At 39.4% G+C, this 20,609-nt stretch overlaps 1 protein-coding gene across 1 annotated transcript in view; it reads left to right on the forward strand.

The window, feature by feature from the left end:
• The window catches only part of Myo3b (myosin IIIB), a 405,667-nt gene that overhangs the window by 225,147 nt on the left and 159,911 nt on the right, over window positions 1-20,609 (forward strand). The window contains exons 23-25 of the mRNA XM_087200133.1: window positions 2,209-2,288; window positions 8,954-9,031; window positions 11,212-11,417. Coding sequence (XP_087056259.1) covers window positions 2,209-2,288; window positions 8,954-9,031; window positions 11,212-11,417 — 364 coding nt within the window. The remainder of the gene's footprint in view (window positions 1-2,208; window positions 2,289-8,953; window positions 9,032-11,211; window positions 11,418-20,609) is intronic.

Below are 20,609 nucleotides of genomic sequence, written 5' to 3' on the forward strand. Positions count from 1 at the left end.
GTGATGGGTGTGTGATAGTTAGGAGGGAAGGGGAGAGTCTGAGAGGTCTCACTGAGCCTACAAAGGTAAAAAGCAGCAGGGTGTGAGTGCCCAATATATTTCCTGTGTCATTTTTTGTCTTCATTTTTTTTTGACTAATTAGCACTCACAAGGAGAATTGGTGAGATCCCTGGTATTCTCTGGCTTTCTATTCTCTGTTTTGAGACCTATGTGAATTGTCCCCACAAATAATAATAATAATAATAATAATAATAATACAGGTTCATAGCAAATAATAATAATATACACATAATAATCATTATCCAAAATACTTGGCACCAGAAGTGTTTCACTTGATCTTAGCCAAAAGGCCGAGAAGTGATGCAGAAGTGTTCCAGATATGAATTTGGAGGGGAGCAATTTGGGAACATTTGCATAAGCAAAGTGAAGTATCTTGGGGATGAGACTGAACCCTAAATGCAGAATTCATTTGTTTCTTATACATTTTATACAAATAGCTTGAGGTAGTTTTATATTACATATACACCCTCACACATACGGATGTATATGTATGTGTTTACAAACATACTTCTATGTTGAGCTCATATAAATAGCCTGAAGGTAATTTTATACTATGTAGATATTCACACAAATGTGTATGCATACATATGTATACACAAATATATACACACATGTGTATCTTATACAAATAGCCTGATGGTAATTTTATTTTACATACTCACACATACGTGGTTATATGTAGTACAATGACCATGGGTAATCAATGTCTTCAAAATTCTGGTTTTTTAAAAAATTCTTTTAGATAAAAACTTAGAATGGGATTGCTGGATGATATGGTACATCAATTTTTACTTTTTTTTTTTTTTTTGGTACCGAGGATCAAACTTGGGTCCTTGTGCTTGGCAGCAGGCGGTGAAACCACTGAGCTAAATCCTCGGCAATTTTTACTTTTTGAAAAACTGCCATTCTATGATTTTCATAGCTACACCATTTTATATTACTATGAACAGGAGGAAGTTTCAATTCCTCGACTTAAATTAATTTTATTGGTACAGTTTAGATCTTTTTAAAAATTAATTTTATTAATTTTTATTTTTATGATGGTCATTCTAACTGGGATAGTGTGTGGTTTTTGTTTTGATTTCCCTAATGATTAGTGATATTGAGTACATTTTCACACATCTGTTAGTCATTTGCATGCCTTTTCTGGCAAGCCCTTACCCATATTTTACTTGAGTTACCTGGTTTTCTGCTATTGAATTTAGGTATTTTCTATACCTCCTGAATATTATTCCTCATCAGATGTGTGGTTTGCCAATGTTTCCACCCATCTGTGCATTGTCTCTTCATTGTCCATGGCTTCCTGTGCCACACAGAAGCTTTTAGTTCCATGTCATCTCATTTAGTACCTTTTGCTTTTGGTGTCATATCCCAAAGCTCATTGCCAAACCAGTGTTAAAGCTTTTCATCTACATTTTGTTCTAGGAGTTTTGTAGTTTCAGATATTATGTTAAAGACTTTAATTCATTTTGGTACCAGGGATTGAACTTGGGACCTTGTGCCTGCAAGGCAGGCGCTGGAACCACTGAGCTAAATCCCCAGCTCCTGTAACTGATTTTTGTATATCAACTTTCCATACTGTATCCTTGCTGAGTTCATTTACTAGTTCTGGTAATTTTTAAATGGAATGCTTAGTATATATCATCTGTGAACAGAGATAGTTTTACATCTTCCTTTCTGATTTGGATGACTTACATTTCTTTTTCTTGCCTAATTGCTCTAGCTAGGACTTCTGGTACTATGTTTGTACTATGAAGTGTTAAATGTGAACATCCTTTGCCTTGTTCCTGAAATTAGAGGGAAAGCTTTCAATTTTTCACATTGAGTATGGATCTGTCAGCTTTTCATGTATAGCCTCTTATCATATGGAAGTAATTTCCCTCTATTCCCAATTTGTTGTATGAATTTGGTATTTATGTTATTTCTTTTTTGCTTGTGAAATATACAATTTGTGTAAATATTTTAATTACAATAAAAATAATTATTACAATTTATATAATTGAGCCTAAAAATATTCAAATATTTTTTCAAATTCAGGTAGATTATTCAGAAAATTTGGAAAAAACTAAAAAAAAAAGGAAAAAAATACTCATGATGCTATTCCTTAACTTTTCCTTCAATTTAAATTCTTTGTCTATTTTTGCTCAGGTAATTTGGCCCAGGCAAAAACCAGGATATCAACAGCCTCCAGATCTTTGCCTCCACATTTCAGTGCTGCGAAAGCCAAGGTGAGTAGATTTGCACCAAAGATAATGTCGGTAGGATGGGAGCGGGGGTTGCTTCGGCCCTGGGGATAATGCTAGTGGACAGCTTTAGTTCCCTTTATCCAGCCCACAGCCAGGCAGTGTTTAAGAAATCAGGGTTGAGGAATTTTAAACAATATCATGGAATTCTTAGGATCTTGATTCTCAGAAAGATCACTTAAAATACAGAGTAATGACACTTGAAAATAAAGTCTATGTAGGAAGAGATAAAGTACTTTTCCTTAGGGCTAACACCAGCCTACAGAGAAGGAGAACACAGAACAAAGGAATTAGCAAGAAGAAAGAAACCACACTGTTTCCTATTGCTTGGCTTTGCCCTCTGAAAAACTGAGGGACTTTGTAGTGTAAGAGGAACATTAGAAGGGTTCATAGATTCCCAGCTGTAGGATCTCAAAGACAGACTGGTTGATGCTCACTGTATGTACAGAAATCCTCCGTATCTGCAATTTTTATTTCCATGGCTTTAGTAACCTTCAGTAACTGTGGCCCAAAAATATTAAATGCAAAATTCCAGAAAGAAATAAAAAATTCATAGGTTTAAAGTTGTGTGCAATTGTAGCTACCATGGTGAAATCTCACACCTTTCCACTCTGTCCTGCCCAGGAATATCCTGTCCTTGGTCCAGTGTATCTACGTGATATACACTACCCACCCATTAGTCACTTAGTAGCTATCTCAATTATCAGATCAACTGTCAAGTTATTGAAGTACTTGTGTTCAAGTGACCCTTATTTTACTCAATAATGGCCCCAAAACATGAGTTATGATCCTAGAAATTTGAATATGGCCAAAGAAAAGCCATAAAGTGCTTCCTTTATAAGGAAAATGATACCATTATAACAGTATATTGCTATAGTTGTTGTGTTTTATTATTATGATTGCCATTCTCTTACTATACATAATTTATAGTTAAACTTTATCATAGGTATGTATGTATTAGGAAAAGCATAGTATCTATAGAATTTAGTAGGATCTGTTTCAGGCATCCCCTTGGGATCTTGGGATATAACCCCCAGGATAAGAGAAGACTATGTATTAACACCAAAAACAATTATCTTGAAGGTGATAGAGTAATAAACAGATCATATCCCTGAATTTTTTTTGTTTTTGTTTGTTTATACAAAATATTCATTTAATCAAAAATAAGCAACTCAGCCACATATAAAACTGTTGGATATTATTCCAAAATTTATACAGATATATATCAGTATACTTATTTCTATTGATAATAAAAGGTTTACTTGTGCAGAGTAGGAACTCAAAAAGATTTTTTATTAACAATGATTTTATATCCACATTGCTATTATGATCCATTTGATTCCTACTTTTCAACCTTGCTACTTGGTGGCAAGGTACAGCATTAGGACTATTTAACATGGATTATTAGGGCTCTTAGAAGAGATTTATATGTTTCCCCGCTTCTGAAGGCCACTTGATCTCATGTGTAAAATTGTTTATATCAAATACAGTTGATTTTTATTATTTGTAAAAGTTATGGTTTATGTTATGGCTTAGATCTAAAATGTCCCCCAAAAGTCTCACGTGTTCAGAGGTGAGGCGTTGGGAAGTTGATTGGTCCATGGGGATGCTATACTTGTCAGTGGATTAATACATTGGTGACTTCATAGCTGAATGTGCTGTTAGGAGGTGGGGCCTGGTTAATGGAGATGGGTCTCTGGGGGCTGACCTGGAAGGATGTATTCTTGTCCTTACCTTTTCCCTTCTTTCCTGCTTCCTGACTGACATGAATTGAGCAACTTTTCTTTACGATGCCCTCCCACAATGCTGTTTCTGCCTCAGAGCTAGCCAACCATGGACTGAATTCTCTGAAACTATGAACCAAAATCTCTCCTCCTTTAAGTTGTGGTTGTTGGATATTTTGTCCTACTGACAGGAAGATGTTTAATACAGTCTGTAAAGCTGCTACAAACACTAAACTGTCACTCCTAGAAGAAACACAATTAGGTTGCAATAAGACTGTGGTCAGAGTCAGCAGATCAAATACATATACCCATTGTCTCTCTCTCTCTCTCTGTCTCTCTCTTTCTTTTTCTTTTTCTTTTTGTAGTTCTAGTGATTGAATCCAGGGCCTTGTATATGCTAATCAAGCCTTTTTCCCTAGAGCTATGCCCCTAGGCCCCATCATTTTGTGTTTCTGTTTAAAGACATCTATTCAATAATACATCTTATAAATAATTATATTCATATTTCTTTATATACAACAATATTTCAGACTGAGTATGATAGCACATATTTGTAATCCCAGTACTCTGGGAGGCTGAGGCAGGAGGATCACAAATTTGAGCCCAACCTGGACAATTCAGAGAATTAGTGAGATCTTCTCTCAAAATAGAAAAATAGAAAAAGGGCTGGGGATGTACCTCAGTGCAAAGGCCTGGGGTTCAATCCCTAGTACTGCAAAAAAAATTTTTTTTTTCAATTGCACCATTTGTGCCATTGATCTCACAGCCAACAGCACTCTATCTCGTTCCTGCGTAAAGCTTATCTAGCATAGGTATTTTCTCCATGAGGCAGATCACAACCTTCTTGTGCTTAGGAACATTAGATAGCACTTAAGCATTACGCTTGTAAAACCACCAAGAAAACAAATTTAAATGCAAAAAAAGAAAAAAAATGAAGTCTTTAAATAGACCTCAGAAATAGACACTTGTTCATAGTAGGAAAGCTGAAACAACACAGTGTCAGTGTGCCAGAGTAACGGGGTTCAGGGCATGCCACCCCAGAATATAGTATTCTGGCTTTTAAGAAAACAGCAAAGGCAAGATGACAACTCTCACCTTCCTTTCACCCATCTTCTCTAAAGCAGGCTAGAGAATGCAGAAACCTAGCTGAGCTGTTGGCAATGCCAGGCTTGCCTTCCCAGTCGGGGGCTGGGAGCTTTTCGGAGGGGTGGTGCCCTAAGGATTTTTCTTCTTAAGGGATGGATGTCTCACTTGATAGCAGTAAAAATTCCTTGTCAAGGAGATTATAAGGACAAGCACTTCTGAGGGTTCAGGATGCAAATAGTGAGCACTTACTGAAAGCAGGAGAAATTTTTTCGGTTTTGCATTCATTGATGATATCTGGATGGCTTATGGGACTTTTTTGGAATCTTTATCTTTATTCTCCAGTAAATTCGGTCAACAGGTATGGCAAAACTTTTAAATAATGTCATGCTTTGAGACTTTGATTTTATATCATACCACACAGGGCGACAATAGTGTTTAAGAAGAAAGGTTTAGGAATCAGACAGAACTGGGCTCAGATCTTTGCACAGTCATATACTGGCTACAAGACTCTGGGAAACTTACCTAGAATCTCTGAGCCTTAACTTTCTTATGTGTAGTATGGGAATAAAAAATATTACTTAGCTCAAAGTGTCATTTTGAAAATTCAGTGATTTTGTGTAGGATACACTCAATAAATGCTTTATTTCTCAAGTTTTGATAGTCCTCTAAGATTCCATGTGTGTAGTCTGTACATGAAAGCTTGCTCAGCTGCTGTGCAGTGGGCTTACTCATGACACTTGGAAAGTTAACCAGCACCACTCACAAGGAACCAGACAGGGCATTTGTCATATGGGCAGTGTTATGGTTAATAACTAAATGTCCCCTGAGAGCCTCATAGCCAGGGCTTTGGGGAGGTGACTTGCTATTAGGAGTCAGGGTCTGATGGAAAGAGGTGGGTCACTGGGGTATGACCTGGTAGGACCTCAGTTTCCCCATCTCTGCTTCCTGGATGCCATGGCATGAACAGCTTTTCTACACAGCAGGCCCTTCCCTGGTATCACTTCTGCCCTGGAACCAGATGATTATGGACTGAAACCTCTAAAAAGAGTGAGCCAAAATAAACCTCTCCTCCTTTAATTTGTTGGTATTGAATCCCAGCAAGGAGAAAATGACTAAGACTAAGAGAAATCAAGCTTGCCCAATTGTGGATGATTTGCATTGTTTTGTAAATTAGTTTCATAGTCGGAAAGTATACTGAGTTAGGAAGTGGTTTAATCCAGAATGTCCCTTTTACTGATCATTTTGAAATTGGTTCCCCTTTCAGATCTACTCTGTGTTCAAGAGAACCTTGTGACCATGCAAATATATAAGAAAACTCTGACCAACTGATGACCTTTTTAAATTCTTAAATTACAAAATATTCTGATAGCATATCTTCTGAAAAGTATGGTACTAAATATACAGTGATGATCTGAAGACAAACATCAGCATTTCCAGGTTATATGTAATAAAGAACAGGTTTTCACTACCTTCCTGTATGTGGATGCAAAGCTAGGGCTGAAAGTCATGTAGAAACACAGATCCTGAGCGGCTAGGGAGGAACTCCCACTTGCTGGGGGCTCCCTTCTGTCCCATACCAGCCTTATAACCTTTAGAGTATACATTTGGTACTTCATTCTGTATTTTTCCATTTTGCTGCAGGGGATCTGTATTGATTTTGAAAACAGTACATATTATTCTCTTAAAATTGTATCTCAGCTGCTGATCATGGTGGCATGTCCTTGTTGTAGTCCCAGCTGCTCGGAGGGCTGAGGCAAGAGGATCCCTTGAGCCCAGGAGTTTGAGGCTAACCAGGGCAACATAGTGAGACTTCCAGCTCAAAAAACAAAACAAAACACAAACTAAGTTTCTCAGCCATTAAGGATTGATTTTTCTAGTCACAGAACTGTTAAATTCTCAAATACCAAGGTCTTTATTTTCTGAGAGTATGTAATAGGTCAATCCATCACAACCTACAAACAAATATGGATGAGTATTCAGCTGCCCTTTCACGGTGGTCCTCAGCCTTGGGGGCTGGCCCTCATCAGCTAATTTGAGTAAAAAAGGAGGGCAATGATGAGAAGAAGCAAGGTTCAAAGCAAGAAGAGGTGCTTCTTTGGAGGAGAATCTCTGAATACAAGGAAGAGGAGGAGAAATCCTCAAAAGTTGTATGTGTCTATGGTGATGAGGGGAGTGGGTGATGGGGAAAGAAAGTTGAATAAAACTCAGAATTTAGTGGTCAGCTGAAAGCCAGTGCTAGCCAAGATCTTTCCTTAAGTCCTGCTTACCTCACCCAAAATCCCCAGCCCTGAGTGCTGTCCTCTAATTAGGGGGAGAGAGGGAAAAAACCTGCAGTGTAGACCCATCTGATGACACCATGTCTGTAGGTGGGGCCAGGCAGTTTGTATTTCTTTTTGCTTTTCTATATTAGATCAGTCTTCATCCTAGAAGTTTTCCTTTCCTCCTTTCTCACTAAAAATATTGAAGTTGGCCCATGATGGTGCAGGCCTGTGATCACAGCACTGTGGAAGGATGGGACAGGAGGACTGCAAATTCAAGGCCGGGCTGGGCAACTTAGTGAGAGCCTGTCTCAAAAATAAAAAAAGGGTTGAGGATGTAGCCCAATTTGAAGGCCCTGGATACAATCCCCAGCACCACAAACAAAACAAAACACACAACTTAAAAGTGAAAACAGGGCTGTGGATTTAGCTCAGTGGTCCCTCCGCCTGCCTCGAAAGAACAAGGTCCTGATTTTGATCCCTGGTACCAAAAAAAAAAAAAGTGAAACAGCCTCGCAGCTATATTACTGTTTCAGCTGCATGTGAATGGACAGCCAGCACCCAGAATGCAGTCCCGAGGTGTCTTCACTTGGGTTCCTGCTATTTAAATTGTTTTTCGAGTTTTAGAGAACTTAGCCCTGTGCTTTCCCCCCATCTTAAAGAATCCTGTTTTCTTTTCTTTTTTCTTTTCTTTTTTTTTTGTTACCAGGGATCAAACTCCGGTCCTTGCGCTTGTGCAGCAGGCAGCAAAACCACTGAGCTAAAACCCCATCCTGAATCCTGTTTTCTTTATCAAACCCAATTGAAGTGCCTCCTTCCCTTTGCATAGTGCCCTAAGTTTTACCTGTCCAGGTGAGCCTCACCCCCCCCAGCCCCGCCCCTCTTATAACCCACTTTTCAATTTTGTTGACCAGAGCTGTAGAAATCTTTGGCCCATGGTGAGTGGCTTTCTGGGCAGCAGTCCACCTAGCAGAAGCCGTGTGCTGACAGCAGCCTCTTCCATTTCCACTATTCCTGTATCACCTCCTTGGTGTGCGAGGCTAGCGCTGAAATGCTCATGTATTTGAACAAAAAGCAGGGTTTTTGTTCCTGAGCTGCAATGAATAACGAAGCACTGTCCCTTTGCAGTTCATTCCTACTGTTGTTTTTGTCTCAAATTCCTTCCAGTCAGCTAAGATATTGGAGAGATGGTGGGGATGGGTTCCTGAGGGATTTGGTGCCCATGTGAACTCCTACTTGTGGCAAGAATGTGGGAACCGTGGTCAGCCAGGGCATGTAGAGGATCAGGGTCTAATGGCATGGGCAGCAAATGGTGCTGGCTGAATTCTCTGTGCTACGACCTGGGCTTGGGGTCCACCTCTTTATAAACACCTAGCCTCATTGACCTCTGTCCAGGTTTCTTGAATAGTTCACTTCTTTTTTTCCTCATCTTCTATATGTCTATAAAAATAAAAATTCTCCCCACAGTGTATACTCTTGCCTCTCAGATATTTGCCCAAAGAGCCTTTCAGATTTTGAGAAACCAGGAGAATGAATGAAGTGCCTATATCCTCAAACTATCTCCCTGTTGCTATGCTTCCAGGTGGACACCCTGGAGGTGATACGGCACCCAGAAGAAACCACCAACATGAAGAGGCAAACCATGGCTTCTTACTTCCGGGTATGGAGTCTCCTCAGTCTATTCCATCTGCATGCAAAGGGGACTTACCAAGCCTTCCCATGAGAGGTCCAGGGATGAAGGAGTCATTGGAACAAAGGGAAAGCACAAGAGCCATTAAGAAAGAGGGTAGGGTAGGGGGAGGGATAAGTGGTAGCAACAGCAGAGAGAGGCCACCAGGCGCACAGCCCTTAGTATTGAACGTGCTGAATTAAGTTGTTCTGTTGGCCTTTGAGCTGCTTCTTGACTTTAAAGCCACAGGTGTCAGCTACTTTTCCAGCAAATAATAGTATAAGAAATGACCTGCCGGGGATTTAGCTCAGTGGTTTCGCCGCCTGCTGTGCAAGCACAAGGACCTGAGAGTTCCATCCCCGGTACCAAAAAAAAAAAAAAAATGACCTTATTGGTCTAGACCGGAAAGGACCAATTAAAAATATTTTTGTCTCTTATAATCGTAGTTAATAAAATTCTGTAAAGTGGCATATCAAGTTTAGATACTGAGAAAAGCATTGGTTTTATTTTCCTAGATTGAATTGGCACAGTGCAAAACCCATTTGCCTGAACCCTATTATTGACCATTTCTGCCACCCTAATTTCTGATATTTCATCTAGTGAAATGTCTCCTTTGGATAAAAAGATTATCTCTAGAAGGGCTATGCTCAATGCCTCTTATATAGCAAAGATCAGACATATGCACTCTTCTACCAGCCTGCACAGATGTGTTGATCTTCACATTATTATAAAACATTAGCCCTTTAGAGACTATGTAGCACTGGGAGCTAAGGGCCAGGTAGCTTCATGGTAGTTAGAGATAGTGCTCTGCCAGCATGGGAACTGATTTCAGGGGAAACCAAGTAAGGGGGTAAGGTGGTGTTGGCAGAGGAAGGGGCTCTGCAGGGGTGGGTGGTCAGGAGGATGGGAAACTGGGTAATGAGCTGGAGGAACCAGATGGGCTCAAGGGCAAGACCTAGGAACCAGCACTGTAGATGGAAGGTGTAAGAAAGATCTAAAGCCATAAAGTCCAACCTAGTCAGTTGTTTCAGAGGCAGACTAGAATTCGGCTCATGGCGCAAGTTGCAGAGATACCAGGTCTTTGAGTCTAGTACTCCATCCTTGCAGCAATCCTTCCGACGCTACTCTTTTGGGCATGACTTTCAGTTTCTGCTTTATCACTCTGGTGGTTGGGCCTTTCTAATTGCTCTGGTCCTATCCCCTTCAGTGGCTGGGCTGTATCCTCATCCTTCTAGTAACTCCTGTGTGTGTGTGTGTGTGTGTGTGTGTGTGTGTGTGTGTGTGTGTGTGTTTCCTCATGGAATTTAGAGCTTCTTTGACTCTGTGAAGTCAGTCTCAAGCTCCGTGACCACCCCATCAGCAGAGAAGCCCCTGGCTTAAAGTTTTTCAAAAATATACTCATGATAATTAATTTGGTATCCTTAAAATACTGAAAAATAAGTTATCTTGGTAAGCTAGGTAAGAAGAGTTTTTTGGGTTTGTTTGTTGGTACTGGGGATCAAACTCAGGTCTTTGCGCTTGCAAGGCAGGCGGCAGAACCATTGAGCTACATCCCGGGCCCTGATAGGAGTTTTGATCATTAAGAGGAGTGATTGTGAAAAAATGGAACTCCTTTCCTGAGTGGTTTACAATTACCCCTGAAGGCCTGCCTGGGAGAGGAGCTCTGACAACTGGAGTCACCTGAACACAAAGCCAGTCTGGGTTCCTACATCCTTTCCTCCTCTCTTCTCTCTGCCAGGAATATGCTAGTTGATCTTGATCATAACTTTTTCTCCAATTTTGTTTTACATTCCTCTACCTTGTATAAGTAGTATCAGTAGAATTTGCTTAGACTTTCTGGTGGTTCTTAGGCTAAAGAAATTACCAACCCCTTCCCCCAAGGCTGGGTATTTTAAATTAGTTTTTAGAGCGTCATTTTAGATACCAGAGAATATTCCAGGATAACCTAGAACATGATCTTATCCAAGTTTCTGGCCAATGGAAACACTGCTTGGCCTTAGATGTCTCAAAAATGGTTTTTCTGAAGAGAACTTACACTGCCATCCCCTGTTGCTAATTCATGTTTTGCCTCAAAGGTCTGAGAGTCATTCACAGACTTCACACTTCTCTGGAGGGTCCTGTAAGCCCAGTAGCTGGTAACCTCATTGCAGGCGAGTTTTTCTCCCTGGCAGTATTCTCTGATGGACCTGCTCTCCAAAATGGTGGTTGGACAGCCTCACTTTGTGCGTTGCATTAAACCCAATGATGACCGAGAGGCCCTGCAGTTCTGCCGAGAGAGAGTCCTGGTCCAACTCCGCTCCACGGGCATCCTGGAGACTGTCAACATCCGCCGGCAGGGCTATTCCCACCGCATCCTCTTTGAAGAGTTCGTGAAAAGGTCAGACCAGAATCCTTGAAAATGCAGTTTGTAAATTTAGCTGTCTCCTGCTGATCCCTGAACCCAGGGGTTGCCCTTTCTACCCTCTTCCCTCTAAAACTGTACTTGGCTATTTACCAGCTGCCATTTACTTGCTTCAATGTTGTGGTATTTTTATTGTGCTCCAACTAAACTGTAGTGATTCAGGGGGCAGGTTAGGTAAGCTTCCTTCTGGTCTCATTAAAAAAAAATGTCCGTAGATATTCATAAAATTCTTAGTTCTCAATTTCTGCAGATGTTTCATTGTTCTTATGGAAATATTCCTTCATCATTGAGTCAAGCTTCTGAAAGAACTGAACACACCCGAGCACTCACTCCTCTCCTAGCCTCTGGCATCATGTAATGTGCACTTTCCTAGCACCTAAAATGTCCTAAAAGTAGGGGACATTTTAGGGCACTATCCTCAAATGTATGATCTCATCTGATCCATGAGACAACCTTAGAAGCTGACTTCTATTATTATCCCCACTTTACAAGTGAAGTAATTGGAGCACACGAAGAAATTGACTTTTCCATGGTACAATGGTAAAGCCAAGATTTGAACCCCAACAGTCTAGTTTTAGGGTCTACATTTTAATCACCTCAGTTCACTACATTCAGTCATTTATTAACATGCACAAAATGCACAAAGCTTTCTAAACTAGCAACTATCTTTACCCGAGAATGGAATGTCCCTCTTTTCCTGCACAACCACTGTAAAGATGCCTTGTGTGTGCAGTGTGAGTATGGATAGGATTTTCACAGATTTTTTTTGTGAAAAAATAGTGAATAACAGCAACAAACCACCTCTGAGAAAGAGGCACTACTTCCGAAGATGCCCAAAGAGGAATATTACTATCCATTATAAAAATCTGCCTTTTTCTCACCAGCCATACTTACTAATTTTTTTTTAAACTCTCACTCTGAATTGAATGCCTAAAGTCATTTTTCCAACATTTTCTCAGGGAAGAATGGATCCTAAGTATGGTAGTTTGCTTTACCAAGTCTTCCAAATGCTGCTAAATTCCTTGGGAAAGAAAAGAGGGAAAAAGTTTTTCGCAATGAGAGCTTTTAAATTAAAGTTAAGAATGAAATGACTTTTTAAAAAGAACTGTCTTTAAGCTTCTTTTTTCCTCTCTTAAATTTGGAGAGGGAACAAAATAAAAAAGATTAGTTTAGCTCATGAATGTAACTAGTCAAGTATTTTTAGCCACACAGCGTTGAATACATAAAAATATTTAAGAAAACAGGTCAAATGCTAAACAAATTGACACTTCTTTGTTCATAATCAGAAAACCATTAGGCAAGTATGAGCAAGAGTTTCAAAATGTCAGTAAATCTAGGGATATCAAAGATTTTGGAGCCAGCAAGTTAATTGGTATTTTGATCCTTTTCAGCGTCTTAACAACAAAATGGATGAGCTAGCAGTTTCCCCCTTGATGTTATTCAACAAATAGGTGCTTCTTATCTTCCTGCTCAAGAGTGCTGTTTTGTAAACTCTTAGCAGGAAATATGCAGATGAAACTATCAAAGGCCGGGAACAGAGCCACAGAGCTATCCAAGGTTTATCAAGCAGAGGTAAATAAAAGGTTTAATGAAACTTAGTTAATGTTGCTCTTTACCTTTTCCTCTTTTCTGGGATTCAGGACTGAAACCTGAAAGGTAGTGCTCTTGGGATTATGTTGTCTCTGTCCAGAATGGGGAAGAAATTCTCCAATCCCCAAGTCACCCAAGTCTGCAAACTTGGCCAAACCTAATATGCTTCCTTGCTCTATCAGCCTTGATGGCAAGATGACTTGGAAGTACCCTTTCTTATCCTCTAGCCATGGGCCTCTTGAGGAAGGGAATGGCCCTGACACCCTCTCGTCAGCGGGGCCAGGTGAGTTGGAAGTCTGTCTGCCCTAAAACGGCCACATTGGGCAGGTAGCCAAAACCTTCTGGAAGGCAGGCTGTTGAGGGGCACCCCAGAAAACCACTGTCTTCCTGGGCAATGAGCGCTCAGAATGGCAACACTGGAGCAGACACTCTGCCTATGTGAGTTGCTGTAACCCAGCAAGTATCTCAAGGACAGGGACAAGGCTAATGGTTTGCTGTTGCAATAAATCGTGCAGTTTAGTAAGTGCTGTGCAAGACGGCACAGAGAAGCTGGTGGTACAAAGGATTTTACCAATAGACAAGGAATACAGAAAGAGACGAGTTTATTTAGATAGAGGATGCTGCAGGGGGGACAGTGGGTGAGAGTTTCCAAGAGAGGAATCACACAGTCAGGGTGAGAGACTGGGTTTTTTTTAAGGGTTTGAGGATATGGAAAAAGGATCTAGGAAGCAAATGTAATTATATAAAGAACATCTTTTCTGTTTTGCTTTGTTTTGTTTTTTGGTACTGGGGATGGATCTCGGGTCCTTGCGCTTGCGCAGCAGGTGGTGAAACCACTGAGCTAAATCCCCAGCCCAAGAACATCTTTTCTGAATTGTTTGGCACCTTATAGATCTCTCAGGAGCATCTGTTTACAGGTTGCAATTTTGACAAGGCTCCAGAAGGCCTTTAGCTTTGATCCTTAGAACTGAGATAGATGGACAGTGGAATCACCATGACCCGAAGAAAGTGCTCCTGAAATGACATTTCCACCCCCCCCACATTAAAATCAAATGTAAAGGTCCCTGCTTTCTCCCCAGTGATGTGGCTGTCTCTTGGACCTGCCCACTGCTCTCTTGCAGTGTGTCAATAAACTCTTACCTTTGCTCTGTTCTCTGACTATTGGTAAATTCTCTGATCTCTCATGTACTTCGCCTTGCATGGCCTGGTCCATCCAGTGTGATGCCTGCTGTAAATTAGGTGTTTATTAAATATTTATTGAGTTGAATCAAACTCTTTCTCCTTCTTCTTTTTTTATTTTGGTACCGGGGGTTGAACTCAGGTCCTTGCGCTTTTGTACCAGGTGGTGAAACCCCTGAGCTAAATCCTCGGCCCTTTCTCCTTCTTCTTTATCTCTAGCTTCTTTAACCATCTCCTGACTGACTCTTTGGTCCTTGCTCTTTTGAAGCACATGGCACATAAAGGGAGCTGGCTTTGTTGAGGTTAAGCTTTACTTGCATTGCAACATACAACCTAGATTGAGAGAGCATACAAGCCTCAAGAGCTACTTGAAGCCAAAATTAAAAGGGAGTGATGTACGGACTTATGAAACTGAGAAGTCCAGAAATATGTTTGGATTCAGGGCATTAAACAATTTTACTCAGCCACCAACTTTTTCCTTTTATCAACTTTGTTTTCCCCCATTCAAGAGTTTCTTGTCAAGGCAGGGCAGGGTTGAGATGGCGCCCCCTGGAAAGCTTCTAGAAGGAAGCATTCCATTCTATAGGCCCAGCAACACCTGCCACAATAGAGTTTCTGATGGTTCTCACACAAGGAACTGTTTGTCCCATCGTGGATCACATGCCACCCTTGAGCCAATCATTGTGTCCAGGGCATGATTGGCAGTGCCTGGGTCAAGTGCCAGGGATGGGGTCAACTCCACTTGAGCCAGGGTTTAAAAGACTCTGTTAAGCCAGGCATGGTGGTACGCACCTTAATCCCAGCACTTGGGAGATGAAGGCACGGGGATCACTTGAGAGTTTGAGGCCACTCTGGGCTACAGAGCGAGTTCAAGTCTGCCCTGAACTACACAGTGAGACCCAAAAAACAGGGCCAGTCATGGCGGTGCATGCTTGTAATCTCTGAACTCAAGGCAGAGGCAGGAGGATCGCCATAAATTCAAAGCCAGCCCCGGCTATATAGTGAGTTGAAAGTCAGCCTGAACTGCATAGCTGGACCCTGTCTCAAAAACAAAACAAAACATACTGCAAAATTCTTGCTATTATTTATCATTCTCTTCACAGAATTTTCTTTTTCCTTCCTTTCCTACATAGTATCTACATTAAGTTGTTGATCAGCTGCTTCTGAGTTTTGAATTCAGCTTCTGCATTCTGCCTCTTTGAGGCAATAAAAGGAAAATCCCCATTCCTTTTAAAAGTATGTAGTACAGTATGTCCCACACAGGATCCAAGCTGAATCAGATCCCTGCTCTGGGCAGAATTATGACTCCATAGCACCCCAGTGTCCTCCATCCTGGGTATAAAGTTTGAACATGGCATCCTATTGCCAGGTACTCCAATGAAAAGATTCCTGAATGATTATCTCCCTAGGCAGACTGATGTTTGCTTTTAGGAAGATTCTAATCAGCCAGTCTTCCACTGGCATTAACGGGTTCTGGAATCCAGGAGAAGATGAGAACTAGGAGTCTCCAACTTTCAAAATATGCAAGTGTCCCTTACTCCCTCTGTGCTTGGTTTAGTAACACTCAGTCTTATATGATTATAAACAGAAATCTTCCTTTTCTAATGCCACACTTTTTCTTTTTACTTTGTGAAAAGATAAAACAAAATGTCATACCCAAATAATAGAATTACAATAGTTTTTGCACTATGCATCATTATCTTCTAAGTAGTGATTCAGTACAAGATGTAACCAAAAAGATTCTTACAAAAAAGAAACAGATAGGGCTGGGGATTTAGCTCAGTGGTTTTGTCACCTGCCTCGCAAGCGCAAGGTCCCGAGTTCAATTACCAGTACCAAAAAAAAAACCAAAAACAGATAATAGTAACACAAAGTTTCTTTTCAAAGAACTAAGATAAACTTTTTGCATAAAAGAAACAAATTAATATATGTATTGAAATATTTTAAAACAATGAAATATGTAATTTAGGGAAGTGTTTATCTTCTCCCTGATTCATCTATATATACATATATATATATATATATATAATTTCTCCTATAAGAGAAACCATGCAGTATTTCAGCTGTTTGTCTGACTTATTTCACTTAATGTTATGTTCTCAAGTTTCATCCGTTTACCTTCGAGTGTCTCAAGTTTATCTTTATAGCAGCATAGTACTTCATTGTGTATAAATACCACATTTTCCTTATCCATTCATCTGTTGATGGACATATATACTGTTTCCAAGATCTAGCTATTGTAAATTGTGCAGCTATGAACATGGGTATGCATGTATACCTGTAATGTGAAGATACCTAGGAAGAAACTTAGGAAGGGAATAGCCGGTCAAATGAAATTTCTACTTTTAATTTTTTGAGAAATCTCCATACTAATTTCCACAGTGATGTATTAGTTTACATTCTCACCAACAATGTAGTAGAGTCCCCTCCCCACCATCCTCGCCAGCATTTGTTATTATTAGATTTATGAGGATAGTCATTCTTTCTGGAGTAAGGTGGTATCTCAGTGTAGTTTTAATTTGCTTTTCTCTGATGGCCAGTGATGATGAGCTTTTTTCCATGTACTTATTGACTATTTTTACTTCTTCTAAAAGTATTTATTCATTTCAGTAGCCCATTTTTTTGATTAGGTCTTTTACTTTGGGGACATCTACTGTTTTTAAGGTTTTTTTCCCCATAACATAGATTGTCTCTTCACTCTGTTGATTGTTTCCTTTGCTGTGCAGAAGCTTTTTAACTTGATATGATCCCATTTGTTGATTCTCAGTATTATTTCTTATGCCATTGGAGTTCTATTCAGCAAGTTCTTGCCTATGACTATATCTTCAAGAATTTTACCTATTTTATCTTCCAGCAGTTTGTTTCTGTTTTAACCTTTACATCTTTGATCCATTTTTAAATTTTTGTTTGGTACATGGTGAGATATATGTGTCTAGACTCAGTCTTCTACATGAGATATCCAATTTCCCAGCACCATTTAGTAAAGAGGCTATCTTTCCTCTAGTGTATATTTTTGGCTACTTTGTCAAAGACCAAATAGCTGTATGTGCCTGGGTTGTTTCTGCTTCTTCTATTCTCTTCTGTTGATCTATGTGTCTGTTTTGGTGCCAATATCTTGTTGTGTTTTTTTTTGGTACCAGGGATCGAACTCGGGTCCTTGTGCTTGCACAGCAGGTGCAAAACCACTGAGCTAAATCCCCGGCCCATGCTGTCTTAATCACTGTAGCTTTATAGTATAACTTCAAGCCTGGGATTGTGATGCCACCTGCTTTGCTTTTGTTACCCAGGATTGCTTCTGCTATTCTGGGTCTCTTTTGATTTCATATATATTTTAGGGTTGTTTACTCTTTACTCTATGAGAAATGACATTGGTATTTTGATTAGGACTGCATAAAAATCTATGTATCAGTTTTGGAAGTATAGTATTTTGATTATGTTGGTTCTGTCTGTCCAGAAACAGGATATTTTTCCATTTTCTGATGTCCGCCTCAGTTTTCTTTTTTAATCTGGTGCAATTTTTATTGTGGAGGCACTTCACTTTCTTAGGCTAATACACAAGTATTTATTTTTTTTGATGTTATTGTGAATGCTATTATTTTCCTAATTGCTTTTTCAGTGAGTTCATTATTAATATATAGGAATACTTTTGATTTTTGTATGTTTATTTTGTGTCCTGATACACTGCTGAATTTGGTTATCAATTCTAGAAGTCTTTTGGGTCTTGTAAGTAAAGGATCATGTCATTGGCAAATAATGATATTTTGACTTCATCCTTTCTTCTATATATCCCTTTTATTTCTTTCTCTTGCCTGATTGCTCTGGCTAATGTTTCAAGGACTAAAACAAAAATTTTCTATCCTAGAAAATCTCCCTTTAGATCTAGGAAGAAAAATCTGGGAATATGCTTGCTTCTCATTAACTTTTAAGGAATTTTCCTGGTTTAGATCTTCCTTCACCAGTTTCAAAGGTGTGTGGGTCTATAAATTTCAGAGTCTTTGCAGAGGCAGCAAAGAGGGGAGTTCTTTGGTATCATCAGGTTGCTTCTTATCTTTGCTACTGTGACTTAGGATTTAGCTTTTTCAGGCCTGCTAAGTCTGTCACCATTTTCCATCTGCTTTCTTGTTCCCAAAATTTTCTTGTGCTTATCTTCTCTCTCTTTCTTATCTCCCTTTCTTTTCATCTTCATGAAGGATTTATGCCTTTAAAAAAATCTCTTTGCTGTCATGTTATTGGGGTTTCAGAAGGGAGAAAAAGTAAGTATATGTACACAATCCACCATCTTGATCCACTCATCCTTTGAGTGTATTACCTGTTTAAAATATGAATAAATACAAGGAAGAAACAGAAAAAAATTAAAAATAGAAAAAGTGAGTTATCCAATGTGTATCTTCTTTCTTGTAATGCACATACACACTTTTTTAGAGAGAGAGAGAGAGTGTCTCTTTATGTGGTTCAGGCTGGTATCGAACTCAGGATGTTCCTCCTGCCTCAGCCCCCCAAGTGCTGGGATTACAGGTGTGAGCCACCATGCCCAGCACAAACTTTTTTTTTTTCTTAAATTCTTTTATTGGTACATTTTAGGTATACAATTCACTTACATTTATCATTGAGTGTTTGTACCTGTACATGATATATCTTGGTTCTTATTTTTTCCCCATTACCTGTGCACCCTTCACCCTCTCCACCCTTCCCTATTTACACAGACATCATTTCCAATTTTTTGTTCTTTTCTCATAGTTTTTCCTTTCCCTTCTTTCCTTTCCCCTTCCCCTCCCTTCACCCCTATGTCTTTGGACCTTTTTTCCTATTTCAAATTATCAATTATTCATTTTAACCCTTATTTACACTATCAGTTTCTCACACTAGAGAAACTATTTGGTATTTACCCATGTGTGTCCTTTTTATTTCACTTAAAAGTATGGCCTAGATATGCATCCATTTAGCTATAAATGACTCTAGTTTCTCATTCTTTATGGCTGAGTAGTACTCCATTTTATCAAAGAAACCACATCTTCTTTATCCAGTTTCCAGTTGATGGGCATTTGGGCTGCTTCCAAGCTTTAGCTATTACAAACTGTGCCGCTATGAACATCGGTGCACATATATTGTTGTGGTATGATTCTTTTAATTCTTTGGGGAAGATAGCCAGCAGGGGAATAGCTGGGTCAAATGGGACTTCTCGTCCTAGTTCTTTGAGGTAGCTCCATATTGATTTTCACAGTGGTTGCACCAGTCTGCGCTCCCACCAACAATGAAGAAGGGTTCCTTTCTCCCCACAGCCCTGTCAGCATTTGTTATTGGTTGATTTCTTGATAGCAGCCATTCTTTCTGGGGTGAGGTGGAATCTCAGTGTTGTTTTCATCTGCATCTCTCGAATGACCAGTGATATTGAACATTTTTTCATATATTTATTTGCTGCTTTTATTTCTTTGTCTGAGAAATGTCTGTTGATTTCAGATGCCCATTTTTGAACTGGGTCTCTGAATTTGGGGGGGTCTGATTTTTTTAAATTTCTTTTTATATTCTAGATAGTAGTCCTTTGAGTTACAGCTGCTAAAATTTTTTTCCCACACTGTAGGTTGTCTGTTAGCTCTGTTGGTGGTTTCTTTTGCAGTGCAGAAGCTTTTTAATAAGATGAGATCCCAGTTGTTGATTCTTTAGCACAAACTTTTTAAGGTTTACTTTTACTTCCCTCATCCTGGACATCATAGTTTTGTATCCCATGATATAGGTAATTCCCAACTGAGAAAGATCACTTTTCAGTTATGTGGGATTTTGTCATCCTGAGACTATCTAATACGGATAACACCATAGATTTTTCTTCTTCTCATTCAGTGGTTTAATATTTTTAATTATTTTTTTCTAAGTCTTCTCTTTGTGAATAAAGTGAAATTAAGGAAGAGTTGCTAAAGGTGTAGGATTCTCCGGTGATGTCAGAAGGAACATTCAAGTGCCTGGAAAAATGAGAGTCTAAACTTTAGCTTCATGGAATGGACACTAGGTTTTCACATTCATTGTGTCTGAGGTGGTCTCAGTAGCTGCAGAAGCCACATATTTGTTCCAACAATCCTGTTGTTGGCCAGAATACTTTTTATTTTCCATTTGGAGCTTCCTTTAGTCCTAAGAACACAATGATTTTATTTGTTTTATAGGAACACTTGATTTGACCATGTTGTCTGTTAGATTTAACTACAGACTAATTTTGACTACTTCTAAAAATTAACCTATACATGACCAAAATTTACAACTTTGAAGGTAATTTTTAAATGGAAGCTTACATATTGATTCTAAAAATAATTCTCTGAAATTTTGTGGCAATACAAGCAATGTTATAGAGATGTAACCTCCCAAGGAGTTGCAGAGTGAATGATCTTTGAAAAGGAACATCAATTTTGGTGT

Source organism: Heterocephalus glaber, unplaced genomic scaffold, assembly GCF_053883595.1.
Source record: "Heterocephalus glaber isolate CG9 unplaced genomic scaffold, H.glaber_assembly_v1.0 deba00000347, whole genome shotgun sequence".
Taxonomy (NCBI): Eukaryota; Metazoa; Chordata; class Mammalia; order Rodentia; family Bathyergidae; genus Heterocephalus; species Heterocephalus glaber.